Source organism: Caretta caretta, chromosome 2 (genome assembly GCF_965140235.1).
Source record: "Caretta caretta isolate rCarCar2 chromosome 2, rCarCar1.hap1, whole genome shotgun sequence".
Classification (NCBI taxonomy): domain Eukaryota; kingdom Metazoa; phylum Chordata; order Testudines; family Cheloniidae; genus Caretta; species Caretta caretta.
The window spans coordinates 81,772,358-81,788,801 of NC_134207.1; the positions used below are offsets into that span (position 1 = coordinate 81,772,358).

A 16,444-nucleotide genomic window follows, 5' to 3' on the forward strand; every position below is an offset into this window, starting at 1 on the left:
CTGCTAATGACTTTAAAAATCTAGTAACCTTCTTAAGATCCTAGCAAATATAATTGTTTCTTACCATTCAGTACTGTTTGCTGAGCTGCAGTTTGGTGAGTATGTTTGCACTTGTATGTATGTTTCATCTGTCAAGCTAGTGGAATCTTTCAAATATAGTCAGACCAACATAAATCCACTTACATGTTTACAAGTTTTAATTATTTTTTCTGAGTGCGGGCTTTGCAGAACACTAAATCTCTCTGCACTCACACAAAGGCTTGTTCCCACATAGCCAATTATCTCCTCTCTGGTTTGGACACCAAATGGGACAGCAAAAATAATTTCCATGCCATGTCCCAGGAATATGGCTTCACTAGCACAGAAAGAGAGCATGGATTGCAAAGGAGAAATCCCTATTGAAAACACATGTGTTTCCAACAGTTAATGGAATACATGAAAGCCCTGGGAAACATTGATATGTATGGGGACAGATGCTGCATATAGCTCATAAACAAAACAGGCCCCACCCCTGAAATTCACTGCATGTGGGTGCACCACTGTGCCTGTGCAGAGCCCCACCGAAGTAAGGGGGTTACCTTACGATTGTGCAGTCACTTGCAGGATCAGGGCTACAGTTAGAATCTTGAACTTATTAAAGAAAACACAGTGAAATAAGTTACAGCACTTAGTTATTATTGTGTGTATGGCACTAGCGCCTAGATGACCCAACCAAGACTGAGACCCCAAGCACAGAGTAAAACACAGTCTCTACCTACTTACCGTAAATAATTTCCACTCCCCATACCCTTTTTTAACTTGACACTATATTGTACAATACCTGTTTGTGTAAGGACAATGGCACACCCTACAGGAACCTTGACTGGCATCGCCAAAATAACCTTCTTTACAGCGGTCACATTTTTCCCCAGCAGTATTATGTTGACAGCCCTTAAAAATGAAACAAACAAGACAATTAACTGTGGCCTAACTTTGTAGGGTTTATTATCATTACCACTGGGAAATTATAGCTGATCTCTTCCAAACCTCTGAGGGTGTATTTTTTTCACCCACAGTTAAGCATTTATTGCAAAACAGACTAATTAAATACTATTAAACTTATTTTAACAGGATACTCAAAGCAGCAGTGCAGTTGCTTAATGAGTGTTGTCCCTTATGTGTGTAGCTGTCTTGATATTTTGAGCGAATCCATTAAAAATTCACTAGGTCTGAATTCAACTTAAATTTTGCATTTTAAAGTATATTATAAAATCTGGGAAATTATGAACAGTTTTAAAAACACACATTTAATTGAGTCCAGACACACTTCCTCCCTCAGTCCCAGGAAATTAATTTTAAAATTAGTCTGCTTAATAGATTCAGTTAAGATTTTAATTTCATGTACTTTTCCCAATATGCATGTAATTTGTATTTCATTTACTAATTGGAATGAACAATTAATTAATAATGAACACTGAGAAAACAAATCTAACTGCCGTAGCCAGCTCCTCCATGATAAGACTCCAGGGAATAAAACCTCATTTTAGAGATGTTCTTATTCCCATTAGTGTCAATGAGTCGTGTGTATTTGGTGGGCAGGCGGGACATTATTTTTGCTTCAACTAAAATTCTTATACACAAAATAATTGTTAATTTACAGCTGAAGTTGTTCAAACTCATTTTCTAGCAGCCATAGAAATCCAGGAAATTACCAATAAAGCCAATATTTGCATCCACATTAACCTTCAGTCACATACCCTATCATCCAAGCATCATAAGCCTTTAACATACTCGTACTCCTCCACTCCACAGCTAAACACCCTTAGTACTTCGATGTACAATCTCATCAGTGCACATATTCTGTTCCTAACAGTCAAATGCACAACCTGATCTCTGACATCTGCATTAAGATGCCGCTATACCTTTGCCTATAGATAATATCCCATTCCAATGGCCCTATAATCTATTACTTCTACATGACACAGTACAGGGTCACTGATAAGTGGAATAGGTTAGAGGATTTGAGAGGCACGGCTGAACCAGAACTGTGGGTGGGGCATGGGGTAGGACAGCAGGACTTTTGGGGGCGGGGAGGAGAAGTGGACCTTTGGCTGGGTTCAAACAGATGTAGGGCAGGCTGCAGTTCCATTCTCATGAACCTCCTATGGCTCCGAGCAAAAACTCCTCTAGGCTCTGATTTGCAGCAGAGGGATTCCCCTCCCCACAAGTGACAGCAGGCTCCTTTGCCTTTTCCATCTCTTCTTGCACTCAAGCCCCCCCACGGCTTCTCTACCCAAGCATGCACATCTCCATTCATTCCCCCTACCTTCCCACATAGATCCATTCAACCCTATTCCTGCACAAGAGCCCATAACTTGTTTTGTGCTTAAGGGAAAGAATGAAAAATATGGCCTGTTTGTGAGAGGTTATGAGAATGGATGTGTGAAGTTCTACTTTGTGGGGACTGTGGTTGTTTTAATTGGTGGGAACCAAATAAACAGAGTCAGGGCCAAAATTTTAAAAACACACAGTCAGGACCCATTTTAAAATATGGCCTCCTCAAAAGCTGATGAATATTTTCCTTAAAAAATTACATGGAAAATTTACATGAACAGTTATTGTGGCAAATCTGAAGACTAAATTCAATAGTTAAAATGTGAAAGAGGGATTTTAATGCTGCTGCAGGTTCAAATCTCAAACCATGCTTAACTCTGGAGTCACTACTGACCCCCGCTAAATATACATCCTGATTGCTGAGGGCTTGTCTACATGGTGCATTAGTACGCACCAGCTGGGATGTGAATTCTAGTGAATGCCAGCATCGTGCACACCGACTGGCCATGTGGACCCTGCTGGTGCCCACTAAAAGTTCTGTAGTGTGCACTGATGCATGACATCTGAAACAGTGCTAAGTTAATACATGCTGGGGAACTTTCTGGCTATGCCTTCCCTATGAGTTGGGGGTGCAATTCCCAGCTCAGGTACGCCTACTTGTGCTAGCTCAAGGAGAGCTAGTGTGAGTATAAATAGCAGTGTTGCCATGGTAACACAGGCAGCAGCAGCAGCACGGGGTTCTGGTGAGTTTGTACTCAGCATGGCTAAGTTGTGCCCCCCCTGCGTTACTATTTAGACTCGCGCTAGCCCTATGCGTACGCAAGCTGGGAATCACGCCCCTAGTATGTAACAGAGCCATAGCTTTAGTGGACGTTAGTACAGTCCACGTGGCCACTTAGTGTGCATCACGCTGGGTGCACCAGAATTTACACCCCAGCTGGTGCACACTAACGCGGCGTGTAGACACACCCTGCAATGCGGAAGCCAGGAGAAGTCTACAGAAATGGAGGGAAAAAGGTTTCTTGTGGCATGGGGAGCCTTTTATAGATTTCATACATGGATCACATTCAATGGACCATATCATCCCCTTTCATCTAGAAGGTGAAAGGAACAAAAATCCTATTCCAATGGCCCTAAAGCATGATGGACGGAAGCCAAAGCAGCAACGTCCTCATCATCCCTCCCTCAGAATTTAAGGGGGCATAGCCAAGTAGAGGGGAGATGTGACTGGAGTTACAGCTACTCTTTGCAGCAGCATCCTTTAAAACTCCAGAGGAAAGTTCCAGAGGACGATATCAGAAACCCTGTCAGCATTAACTCACAACCTCCCCAACAATCTACTCCTATGAGTGGGAAGAATGGGCAGGCTTTGGCACATAGCTCCTGAGGAAACTGGGCAGTTGATGGAAGAAGAGTTCAGGGAGCACAATGGAGAGTGCACAAATGTTTTGATGTCTGCCCCCAGCTCTCCCTACAAACAGACAAACCCCACCCAATGGGGTCAGAAGCTGGCAACTTTGGGCCTGATCTAAAGCCCACTGAAGTCAATGGATAGACTTCTATCAACTACAATGGGCTTCGGATCAGGCCCTTTGAAAGTGTCCTCTGCACTAAGTTTTCCTGCATGACTTTGCTCATCTTATAGTTTGTCTCTAGGGCAGGGGATGTTTTATCTCAACATATTCATAAGTTAATTGTGCTTGCGTCTAAATGACATTTTAGGCTAAAAAGGTGAAGTTTACACTTTTCAGCCTTCTCTTGAACTGATCTACACATCCTCATCCACATCATCTACACAGCTATCTTTCTGCTGCAGTGCTTTCCTGTCATGGCCTGTCCTGTCTCCCAATGAAGCAGATTGTGAGTCATTCCCTGGAACATGCTGAACTGTCTCATAACTAACATTTAACCAAAAGGATTTGTTGAAACAAAGTCAAAGGGTATTGCATATTGCAAAGGAATGCGCTGTAGGCAGGCAGAATTAATAGCTTACAAAAAATAAACAGGGGAAAATAAATCATGAAAGAGAATTTGTTTACATAAAAGGGGTGCAGTTAAGAATTAGCAAAAATTTTCAAGTTGGAATTTTTCAGAATAAACCATAAAAACTAAGGTTTTATTTAATTGTCAAGAATATAAACTAGAAAAACACAGTAGGCCAAATTTCTTGCTCACACAACCACTGGGGTTCCTTGACTTCGGTGGGGTTACTCCAGACTTAAAATGGTTATCTGGGAGCAGAATTCACCCCACTGTACCTACAGTTCAATTGCAGATTTGTAATTCACCTAACTTCTCTCCTCCTAGCCCAATCCTGTCTTTTCCAGTACATATTATATGTGTAATTGTAATCTAAGATTTGTTTTCAAAGTGAGCAAGCAAACAGTGTCTTAGTTTTTCAAGAATGTAATTATTTATTTGAATATGGGGTCGGGTCCTACAAACCCTTATGTGCATAGTACTACGGACTACCCATGAGAGTAAAAGTTTGCTGGACTGGACCCTATAAAATAACTAAGGCCCTGATCCTGCAAACACTTACCCATGTGCTTAATAGAGGGGACTTGGGTAGCATGGGACAACCAGAGTTGTGGGAAGAGGCACGGGAGAAATGTGGAATAAAGATTGAATGAAACTACTGACCTGTGCAAAGTTAAGCATGTGCAAAGTGTTTGTAGGATTGGGACCTAAATGCATACACAGTAAAAAATTCAGGTAATATAATTCAGTCAAAGAATTGAACCAGTTACACAAGAATCATTTTGTGGCAACAATGAAGAAAGGAATGCTATGTCTTCCACAGTTCAGTAAAGAAAAGGATAGTCTGCTTTTCTACATTAGTTTCAACAATATTAATGTTTTACTTACAATACATATTCCAGAACCATCCTGGCATCTATTTGAATTTCCATTGCAATTGCAGGGTACACAGCGTCCTGTAAATAATCCTTTATTCTCACGATAAAACCCAGGGCTACATTCCTATTAAGTATACAGGAAAATACATGTGTAAATAAAAGTGGGGGAAAGAAGGATTCCACAGCCTCCACAAAGATCAATATTTTAAAATCTGTTGGCCACACCCAGAAAACTATAGTAGAAAGTGTTTCCTGATAGGCTTTTTTTGGAGTGAATTGTTATTTTCTCAATCATAATAATTTTAGCTTATAAAGTGGCAAGGGAGCAGATGAAAGGGACTCCAGCTGCATATCAGCTGGTGGCCAATCATTTCAAATAATTTTATAAAAATAATGCAGCTTTCAAAGTGGAATGGTATCACACAGGCTTTGGGGGTTGGGTGTGGTAACAGACAAGTGGGTTTGTTTCTACAGAGATATGCTGGCCAAACCATAGAATCATGGGGGGAGGGACGAGAGGTAGACGAAAATACCATTACTCCAGCCCATGAACTGTTCAAGCACTTGGGACCTGATCCTGCAAACACTTACGCATGTCCTCACCTTTATGCCATTTATTTAAATGAGACTACTCACAGTACTTAAATTAACCATGTGCATACGTATTTGCAGGGTCAGGGCCTTGCTGAGGAGCTGCACTGCTGCTCCCTACTCTGGCAGCAGTATTGCATCATCCTGACCCTCACAGAAGACTGCTGAGCAAGACATTTCCTGCGGCTAAGCAAAGGGGTCTAGCATTTGGCCTTTAAACAATAACCACAGAAGATGTTAATGTAGATTTATACCAGAAGGTTCTGGAAGGGCTTCCTACAGGCGCCTCATATGTTACAGTGGTTACATAAAATCTTAGTGCTGAGGTAACTACAGTGTATTCTTTAGAAACACTTCCATTGTGGTAACTTCTATATTAACTCATCATGATTTCCAAAATTATTCTACCTGGAGCTATACGAAGCCACATTTAGGCAGAATGAGACAAGGTTCCAAAATATGCAGCCGTTTGATTTTAAAGTACAGGCTTGTCCTAGGGACCGGTGACACATGAAAAGAATGTTCAGTCACTGAAAGCACGTGAGCAGAATTTATATTGTATGTCAGATCGATCAAAGTCAATTTTAAATAGGGAAACAGAGGAGTTGAACTGGAGAAAGATAATGAAAAGGAAGCAAGAGACAACTGTCAGCAGTATTAGCCTGTACCATTTAGGTGCTAACTAATATGCTGATATCAGATCATTACTGGCATGGGAGCAGAAGCAGGGAGAGTGAAAAGAGCTTTCCCCACTATTTGAGCCTCTTTATTCATGGACCAGCCTTAACTGCAGTACCTGTATTCTTCTGACTGCTCCCTGTGGGGGCCTTCTGGAGTACTAGGCACCCCAGAATGGCATGGCATGGTCCTTCTCCCCAACCCCTCCTCACTGGGAGCTGAACTGGCTGGCTGTACAGGAGATCACATGCTACATCCTTCTAAGAGGTGGTAGGGGACTGTGATACCTGGGGCACACCGTGCTTTCCAAAATGCCTCCAGGAGTTACCCCTCAAGCAGTGCAGCTCTGCACAGTCCCCATCAGGCCCAAAACATATTGAATAAAATAAGTGGCACATGAACTACAAATCCTGCAAATTTTTGCTCAGATGAGTTGTGCCACTGAGCTCCATGGGACCACTCACGGGAGTAAGGGTTGGCAGAATCAGGCCATACACTGTAGTCTAGTTGCTTTAGGCATGAGTATTTATGAAAGATTCTGAATGAGAATTAGGAATTTATTAAACATACATTTGGCAGAGAAAAACCTCAGCCCTGCAGCGGCACAAGGATTTTAACAGAATACTGCAATGAAAGTTGTTGATGTTTAAACAATGAGAGTTCACCTATGATCTGTCGGAAATTCCACCCTCACTTTCAGTGGTATGTGGGATTAATGTAATTAAATGTACATAAGGCCTGATCCTGCACCATTTAAATCAATATGAGTTTTAATATTGACTTCACTGGGAGCAAGGGCTGAACCTATAATTTGCCCCACTTTGACTTTTTTAAGATACATTTTAATAAATGCAGGGACCTATTCTCCCTGAATTTATACATGTAACCTACATTATAGCCAACAGGCAATCAGTTTTCCCGCTTTCTGAGGAGACTAGCCACCTCAATATTTGAAATAGCTCAATCAATAGAAATATAGCTTCACAAGGATTATTTATAACAAGTACCTTACAGGCAAAGCAAAAATGAATACACCTACTTTATTAGTGTATCCACATGCATTTGAACAAATCTATGCTGCTCTTTCCTCTTTCAATTTTTACTCTCTTTACATTTAAAATTTGTAACACTAACATACACACTGGAGTACTGAAGCACTCTGATTTGAGGACAACTGTCACCCCAGCTTCATTTTGCAATATTCACTTCATATGAACAAAAAGCTCTTAACCACTCAAAAGTACACAGAAGCTGTTAGACGCTCTGGCTTTTGTGGACAGTGGTAAACAATCTACTACCAATAGTACACGGATGATCTTTCTTGTAATGTAATTCAAGGTTAGGAGATTCGCATTCTTATTGTTTGAATTTCAAGAACTGCATAACTCAGCGAGAAAAAGAAAAGAAAGAAAGAAAGAAATTACCTCTTTTGGTTTAAAATCCAAATGAATTTGTTGCTGCTGACCTCTGCCCTGCAGGTGAGGAAATGCTAGCCTCTGTTGTACATCTTGTCCCAAGCAATGCCCCAGAGCTATTAACAAGACAACTAGCCATCCTATGTTCTTCGGCCTCTGTATTTCAGCCGTCATTCTGCTTAGCTCTTAGCTTGGCTGTTCACGTACAGTATTCTTTCACTATTCAAACCTTCTCTTATACTGCGCCTTATTGTTCAGCTTCTGACTCAGATAAGAGGCTGTATGCTGCGATGGGCCCCACCTTTAAACTTTATACATGAGTCAGGTTGTACAGCACAAATAACAGTTCCTGAGGTTAAACGACCAGACTGCAACTCCTGTAAGTGAATGTATATCTAACATAAGGTGTGGCAGGCATCACCTTCTCCCTACCTAACGTAGTCAGACAGAGCTAGATGATTAGAACAGGAAATCATAGATTGAGTAATACTGTAAAAACGGGAAGGGCTTATGAGCTACATTAAGTCCGTGGTTCGACTGCTTCCTTTGGGCTATCTATTTTTTTCAATGCAGGGGAGGAAAAACGGATAGGAAATAAAGACAGCACATTGCAGGTGGTGGGGTGAGACTGGGAGAATTTCAGTCTATATTAAATGCAAGCCCGAGTGTGCTGATCAGTTGGATTTCACGTATAGCACAGAGCACGGAGTGTATGAATAATAATTTCTGAAAATATTTTCAAAATGATATTCAGCAAACAATGCCCTATTACTGTGGCCAGGAGACAAAAATGAAAGACCCAGACCAATAATACATAGAGCTTGTTCAATCAGTCTCTCAGTTGCTGTTCTGCTCCATTCACTACTCTTTCATGCTCATTTTAAGATGTATTGTTTACAGGTTAGTGTAGTAACTGCTACTTTAACTCTTAAGTATTTTTGAACACGTAACCAATTCTACACATTCTGGGCAATCTGTTCTTTGTTTCTCTCTTCCATATTTCACTCTGTTCCCAAGGGTCTGGGTAGTCAGCCTATTATCATTACCAAGAATGGGACCCAGCTCTCCAGAGTCTCCAGTCAAGGTTTGAAGTTTAAAGCTTCGCCTCTGCTGTTACTGTACAATATAGTCCACTTAGAGAGGTTCATAGATTTTAAGGCCAAAAGGGATCAATATGGTTATCGAGTACGATCTCCTATCTAATACAGGCCCTAGAATTTAACCTGGTAATTCCTGCATTAAGCCCATAAATTGTTTGAGCTATCTTTTATAGCATACCTCTTAGAAAGACATTCAGTCTTGATGTAAAAATCTCAAGTGATGGAGAATATTAGGTGAGTTCCAATGGATAATTTTCCTCACTATTAAAAATGTACAAATAATTTCTAGTGTGAATTTGTCTCACTTCAGCTTCTAGCCACTGTATCTCGTTATGCCTTTCTCTGCTAAATTAAAGAGTCCTCTATTATAAGAAATCTTTCCCCCATCTACGTACTTATAGACCATGATCAAGTCAACGCTCAACCTTCTCTTGCATAAGCTAAATTAGACTGATCTTCTTTAGTCTTTCTGTACATGACAGAAAATATTATCCATATAACACACACACTTTATACATGCATAGTCGCAGCTAAATGGAGCACAAATTCCACAGAAGGTATCTAATTCACCTATTCCTCTTTAGAGTGCCTTTCACACAGTGAAAGGATTTTAAGCCCAGATCCTCAAAGGGAGTTAGGTGCCTAAATACCTCTGAGGATCTGGGCCCTAGCTATCAAAACTGTACATAAACTTAATTATAAAGTGCTTAAAATTAACCAGTACTGCTAACAATTAGTCTTTTTTCTCTAACTAAATCAATACAGTTGTGAGCAACATATCAAGAATGATACAGTGAAGAGGCAAAGAAAATTTCCTACCTGACATGAGTCACCCACATAGTCAGGGGGGCAGGAGCATGTCTCTACATTATATGCAATGCTTCCACTTCCTGTACTTGTGGCTTCTTCCAGCCCAACCTCACCCAGGGTTAACCTCTGAGTCTCCGTGTAGTAAAGTCCTCTGATGTGTAAACCATCTAGTCTAGACATGATCATCATCAGTTCTTCTCTAGATACCAGGTTATTGTTGCTCGCATGTCTGAAGTTTCCCTGTACATTAATGATATAAAGTAAATATGGCCCTGGGGTGAGTTAACCTCCAATTAGCTTGGTGGAAACAGACACTGCAACAAAAAGGGAGGACGGTAACAGAAAACAACCACCTAGCACCACTTCCTGCAGTCTCAGGGAAGGGAGGGTGAAACAGACGTAAGGAAAGTGGGTAGCAGGTATGTAAAGAAATGAAGGGTGGGAAAAGGAATGTGGGAACATCGAGAAGGGACATAAGAAACCCATATACGCACTTTGTATATTTGCTAGCCAAGCAACTGAGACTATGTATCAGCCCCAATTGACTATAGAAGACCTGTGAGGGAAGTCTGGAAGTCAGCTGGAGAGCAGCAGAGAACGAGCATTGCTAGGGATGTCTCCCACAGGAAGAAAGGAGCTGATTAAGCATTTTTGGTGATTGGGAAATGTCAGTTAGTGATTCAAGGAACAGGAGATGTTTTTGGTGCCTGAAAGCCAACAGCAGAAGGAAATGGCGCCACAGAGAGTTGAAGTAGAGTGAGACTCTGTAGGAAGTGGACCTGTGTAACAAGAGGCCTGGACTTGACATGACTCACAGCCATCTTGTGTATGGATTTAGCATAACTCACAGCCATTTCAGCCACCATCATTTGGAAACAAAACTACAGAGTCAGGGGAATTCAGCCTTGGTGTAGGCAGACAGATAGAAAAGCATTAGCTGCAGATGCAGCCCTACTAACAGGAGATAGATATATATTCACAAAGTCATGAGAATGGGAGAAAATGGACAAACTAACCTTGAGTTTCTGTAGTTTCTTCCTGATAATAAAAAAGTATGAGGTTCTGCTGTGGCAAGTGTATCCCACTAACGAAGCATAAAGATAAGCAGACCTTGAGAAGTTATTACTAACTTTAAAAAATGCAAAAGCTAATGAGTAGGCTGTCTTAGGCATGTGAACCCCTGTATAGTGAAAATGATTGGTTAGTGCTTTTTGCATAGCTATGTTTTAAGTAAAATAATTTAAGACATAGGTAAGAGAGAGCCTCATTTTAATTATATAATGAGGGTCAGAAAAGAAGCACTTCGGAACTTAATTCAGCTTACACCTCAAGATCAAAGCTGCTAGAACTTTTTAACCCCTGCATGACCAGACTGTGTAGAAGTTGGAGTCCCAGACGATATGACCCTGACTAGCTATCGGGAGACGTCTATCTGTTTTACTGGGAGTGGTGAGCATAAGATGCTCGGCATGTGTATTCTGTTGATTTGTTGCTAATTGTTAATAAATACTTGTACATATTTAAGGGTATTCACTGTGTGATGGCTCTTTCATTGGGAAAAGGCCTCACAGACCCATAGAGACCTGAGTCCACTGGGAATGGGTGTTAGCCCTGAGCCCACAGGGGGGTAGTGCCCTGACCCCACAGAGGGGTAAAGTTGGGTCCCTTATGTCCTGAGTACCCACGATGATGGTTATGGGGTGGGAGCCCTATATTACACCTTCAGTACCCACAAGGGCAGGTAGGGGTGGAGCCATAAATTGTGTTGGTAACAACTGGGGATCTGTCTCAAGAGGAGAGAGCTGAAGACCCAAGTTGGGGCTGCCTCAGTCATCCCAAATCATGGAAAAAATCACTGATCAGCCGAAATAGGGGTCCAGGAAAGAACTCACTCTCTCTAAGAGGAAAATCTCCATGAAAGACTCTTTGTTTTTTAAAGAGTAGGCCTTCCTTAGATGTCCAGTCCCTGGAAAGATTGTTCATTTAGTTCAGGGGGGTTAAATGGCATCAATCCATCACCGGACACAAGTTTAACACAGTGTGGAATTTGGCCTGCCGCATCCTTATTCTGTTGTTGATACCTGAGCCAGAAAGAACCCAAATTGACTCTCCTGATCCCAGTCTGAGTTCACAGGGCTGGCAGTTAGGGAGGGGAAAGTATTATTTGTAATATTAATATTAATTGTAATATTAAATGTAATATTATTGTAAACTGAACATTTTTGATCTAGAAACCATTGAGACACAATATGGAACTTCCTGAGCCAAATTTTAAGTGGTTCCTACCAATATTAATAATACCTTACACTTTCAAGACACTTGTCTTCCCATTTGTCATTCAAGTCTGTGACACATATGTTTATATCCTTTAAAATTATCAACTATTTTGTAAGTCTAACTACTTTAAAGTAACTTTTGCATATATTGTTGTCCATATTTTTAGATTATATAGGGAAGAGGTAATGTCATATGAAACAAATAGTAAAACTAAAAAAAAGATTAAATCTTTTTATTTTATTGATTTCCTCCCCAAACAATATAAGGGTAGGAGAAAAAAGACAAAAAGAACAAAAAAGTAAAGGAAGGGAAAGGAAAACAAGGAAGGAGGAAAGGGAGGGGGAAGGAGATCAATATCTAGGCTTCCCTCCATTAGGAATTAATTAAAGATTTCTAAAAAGGCAGAACAATTGTGTCTGAGATCCTTCTTTTCCAAAATATTACCAGCTCTTTAGCTGCCAGAACAGCCAAGTCAATGTGCCAAGCTTCTATCCCTGGAGACAGTCTGCTCTTCCAACTAAGCAAAATTACTCTGACTCACTTGGCTACAAAGCACTGCTCTAGAGAACCAAGCTTTCCATGAGTTGGAGGGTTTCCAAGATGATGGGACATAACCCAAAACACTGTTCTGAGAACTAATTTTTAAGGAGATACCCAAAATCATATTAATCCTCCTACCTATTTCTAGCCAAAAGGATTGTATCTTGGGACTGTCCCAAAACATGTGAGCCAGTGTGACTCCAGGAGAACTGCATCTCCAGCAGCTGCCTGTTTTGGCAATGGCCGATGTACTGTAACTTATGCGATGAAATCTTAAACTATCCCATTTATATTTCTTACCTCAACTAGCTGCAAACGGCTGTAATACTGTCGGTCGGGCAATGGGTTGTTAGGATCCACATAAACAATTTTCATTTGCTGACCCTGTGTAAGAATAATGCTTTCATGCTGAAAATTGAATACTTTTAATTTGCCGGTGTTGATATGCAGTATAAGCTGCGGAAGCACAGTAATTCTGTCATTCAGCAGACACAACTTAAGTTACACTACTTTAATGGTATTCACTACGACAACAACAAAAAGATGCACTTTTGGGTGAGGATGGGGAGGGATGCAAAAACAAAATATGACCCAGAAAGGTTTCTGACCTTCAATCCTGATGCAGTGAGACGGTCACATCAGATATCATTCCAATGCTCTATGCAACGTACTTCTCAGCCAGCACATTAGAAGGTTGGATTAAAATTAAAGATGGGCTGAAGAAGCTGTATTCAGATTCCTATCAAGTTTAAGTTTACGCTTTGGGTTTGGATTTGATAGCATGGAAATCTCATGAGAAGAGATACTCTTGTAAGATTTCAGCTGCATTTGAACCAGAAAAGAAGCTGCCCTCCTAGTTTTGTGCCAGGTTCAGACACAGGGATTTAAGTGACAAATTTAAGGATCTAACTTTGGCCCGTAGCTAGTTAAATTCAAATCTGGTTGACCTGAAGTATATTTCTACCCATTCAGCAAAATCTTATGCTTAACTTTACACAGATGAAAAGTCCCAGCGAAATGAATAGGATTAATCCCACATGTAAAACAAAGCACACATAGAAGTCTTTCCAAGATCAAGGTCCTTCTTGGTAACAAATGTGCAAGGCTATGATTTATCTTTTTAACAGGTGTATTTTAAGGGGAAAATTCCATTTTATCTTTTTGTTGCACTCAAGTCAGATATGTGTAATAAGAAGTTATCTTAGCAAAACAGATAGATATGATAAAGGCTTTGACCAAAATTTAATAAGAACACTTGTAGAAATGCAGCATCACAGTAGTATATATTTTTAGAATGCTTTACTAAAGAGCAAGCTTTTCCAATAGTACATTTTAGATAACTGAAAAATAGCACTGTGTTGAGATTTCTTGAAAAATATTAAATGTGAAACAAAGTATTTCCCTGATTTCAAAAAGCAACAATATAATACTTACTGTTAGCTGTACATCAGGTCTTTTATCTAGAAGAATCATGCCTTCACTAGGTAAGCCAAAAGATTTCACTAAGTAACTTAGGTAGCCACCATACGAAGAAAGCTATGACAAAATGTTCAAGATGATACAGAGTTTACTGCAGTTTTGCTAAACACTAAAATAATTTTGTATTTGTTCTCCCTCCCACCCCACCATGCATTGTAAATAGCGTAATTTCTCTTTCTTCCTCTATTCTAAATGTGCAAATATGCACATATGCATTGCTTGAAAACAAAAACTGGAATGAATAGAACAATCATCACCATCACTTTGGAGTCTCTTATTCTGATAGCCAGTTTATATAACTCGTGTTTAAAGAGTCAACTTGAAAATCACATTTCCATCTGAGGATTTTGGTTCTACCATTGCTGTAAGCAACCATTGAGATGACAATAACCGAAAGAGATTAGAGATGGGTTTTTCTCTATTTTTGAGCTTGTTCATTCTGTGCATTTGATGGCATTGTGTGTAGTACATTCCATTATTCTCCTGAAAGTCAGTTGAACCTTCTCTCTCAAACACTGGCACAATGACATCACCCTCATACAATGCTCTTGGGGGTGGGGAGGGACGGGCTTGCATACATTTTCCTCCCCAGGATCGTCAGAGGGTTTTATCAATAGCAGCAGCAGTAAAGCTGACAATGAAACTGAAGAGGCAACAGACAACCATATGCGCAGAGAGGAAAGATGGGCAGGGAGAGGCCAGTTTGAGCATGTTTAGTGGTGGTTTTCTCAGGCCAGCCCACCCTACGCTTATAAACATCACACCTCACTAGGAAATCTCACCTCAGTTCTTCTTATGCAGACAGAGCTCCTACCGATGTTATTGTATGTATAAAGAGGACAATATTGTAATCAAGAGCAACTGTACAGATTTCAGAGAAGAATTTTGTCCAGATTGTAACACAGGTGTTTTACTGCTTTTTCTACAAAGCTCTGCTCAGTGCAAAACTTTTGGAATCAAACACCCCATTTATTTTGGGTTGCTCTTCAGCAGGAAGGAATTTGCGAGAATTGATGGAAGTTCATGAGAGCTAGATTTTGACTAATAAATCCATTTTAGTTGCCACACAAGTCAAACTTGAACCCTTGTCTCTGGAGATGAGTAATTAGTAAAACAAACTCTTTTGGCTGAAAGGCAAGAGTTGCACTATTGCTAAATTGAAATCAGTTTTTTTTTTCAAACGGAGCTAGCAACAACATTTTATCAGCCAATTCCCATTACACTCCACATTGCCTAATCATACAGTTGTTTGTTTTTGGCAAGACATGCAAGATAAAGCAAAACTGCTTTATCAGTTTTAGTCTCTTGTGAGTAAACACACTTTTTATTCTGCACATCACAATATCAAATTATGCATGCCACACACACATCCACTATAAATAAAATGGTTACTTTTTGGTCTGTAGTTTTCCTTCCTTTATGTATAAATATGTATTTTAGTAGGCACTGGCCGTGGTCACTATAGTTAAGGTGAAAAAAGAGTTGGCATTGTAACACTCTGGTTTTACAATCCCACAACCTTCCAAAACATTCACTTTTTTAAGATGAGATTTTTCCATCCTTGGTCTCTAGCCAAAGAAGATTTTCTTTTTGGAAAAGAGATACCTCCAGGAAGTTCTGACTTTGGGGAAAGTGAAAATAAAAATACACTTTCGTTATATTAAAAAAAATATTAACCATGGCATTCACTTCCGAGAGGCATGGATTCTTAACTTGTTTGGTTTCAATGTTAACGTTTAGCATAGTATATTTCTTCTCTTCCTTCTTTTTTTTAAAAGTTGTAATTAATACAAAGAGAACCTCATAGAACTAATAAGAAGTACCCTAATCAGATCTGCTATTTATCATCTGTGGTGACATTCACCAGTGTGCAGTGGGCCAGCATGAGGTCTATGCACTACTTAAATCCTCAAAATGGGGCCCAAGTGAATTGCACCCGCCTTGAATATGACAAATATCTGTCCTAGTGGCTTCCCACATGTGATGAGGTGGATGGATTCCACATTGCATCTAACAATCAGAGTACTGAACTTACATGCTGTATAGCCAGCTACCATTATAAACACAACTGGGACTGCAGTTGGACAGAGTTATAGGACACTGAAGCTACAAGCAATCAGCAGCAATGTGTAAACTGACCAACATGATCCCCACGGTGGAATGATGACAAGTTTAAGAGAAAGCAAGCTGCTGCTTCCCTTAGGAATTAGAAAGAGCAGAAAGGAGCTCAAAGAAGCTGATGGTTAAAAGAATAGTGTTCTCCTCATACGATGCTCTGACCTGTTGCAATTAGTTAGTAAGCACACAGTTACTAAGTAGGAAACACGGTAATACTTTCACACAGCCATACAATTCAAGTTATTATATCAAACAAACAACAATA

The 16,444-nt window shown here is 40.1% G+C and overlaps 1 protein-coding gene across 7 annotated transcripts in view; it reads right to left on the bottom strand.

Annotated features, from left to right (window-relative positions):
- The window catches only part of LAMA3 (laminin subunit alpha 3), a 193,598-nt gene that overhangs the window by 45,883 nt on the left and 131,271 nt on the right, over positions 1 to 16,444 (bottom strand). For all 7 annotated transcript variants that reach the window (XM_075125273.1, XM_075125272.1, XM_075125271.1 and 4 more), the window contains 5 exons: positions 14,017 to 14,118; positions 12,883 to 12,966; positions 9,775 to 10,005; positions 5,182 to 5,295; positions 821 to 930 (listed from right to left, as the gene is read on the bottom strand). In XM_075125273.1, coding sequence (XP_074981374.1) covers positions 821 to 930; positions 5,182 to 5,295; positions 9,775 to 10,005; positions 12,883 to 12,966; positions 14,017 to 14,118 — 641 coding nt within the window. The remainder of the gene's footprint in view (positions 1 to 820; positions 931 to 5,181; positions 5,296 to 9,774; positions 10,006 to 12,882; positions 12,967 to 14,016; positions 14,119 to 16,444) is intronic.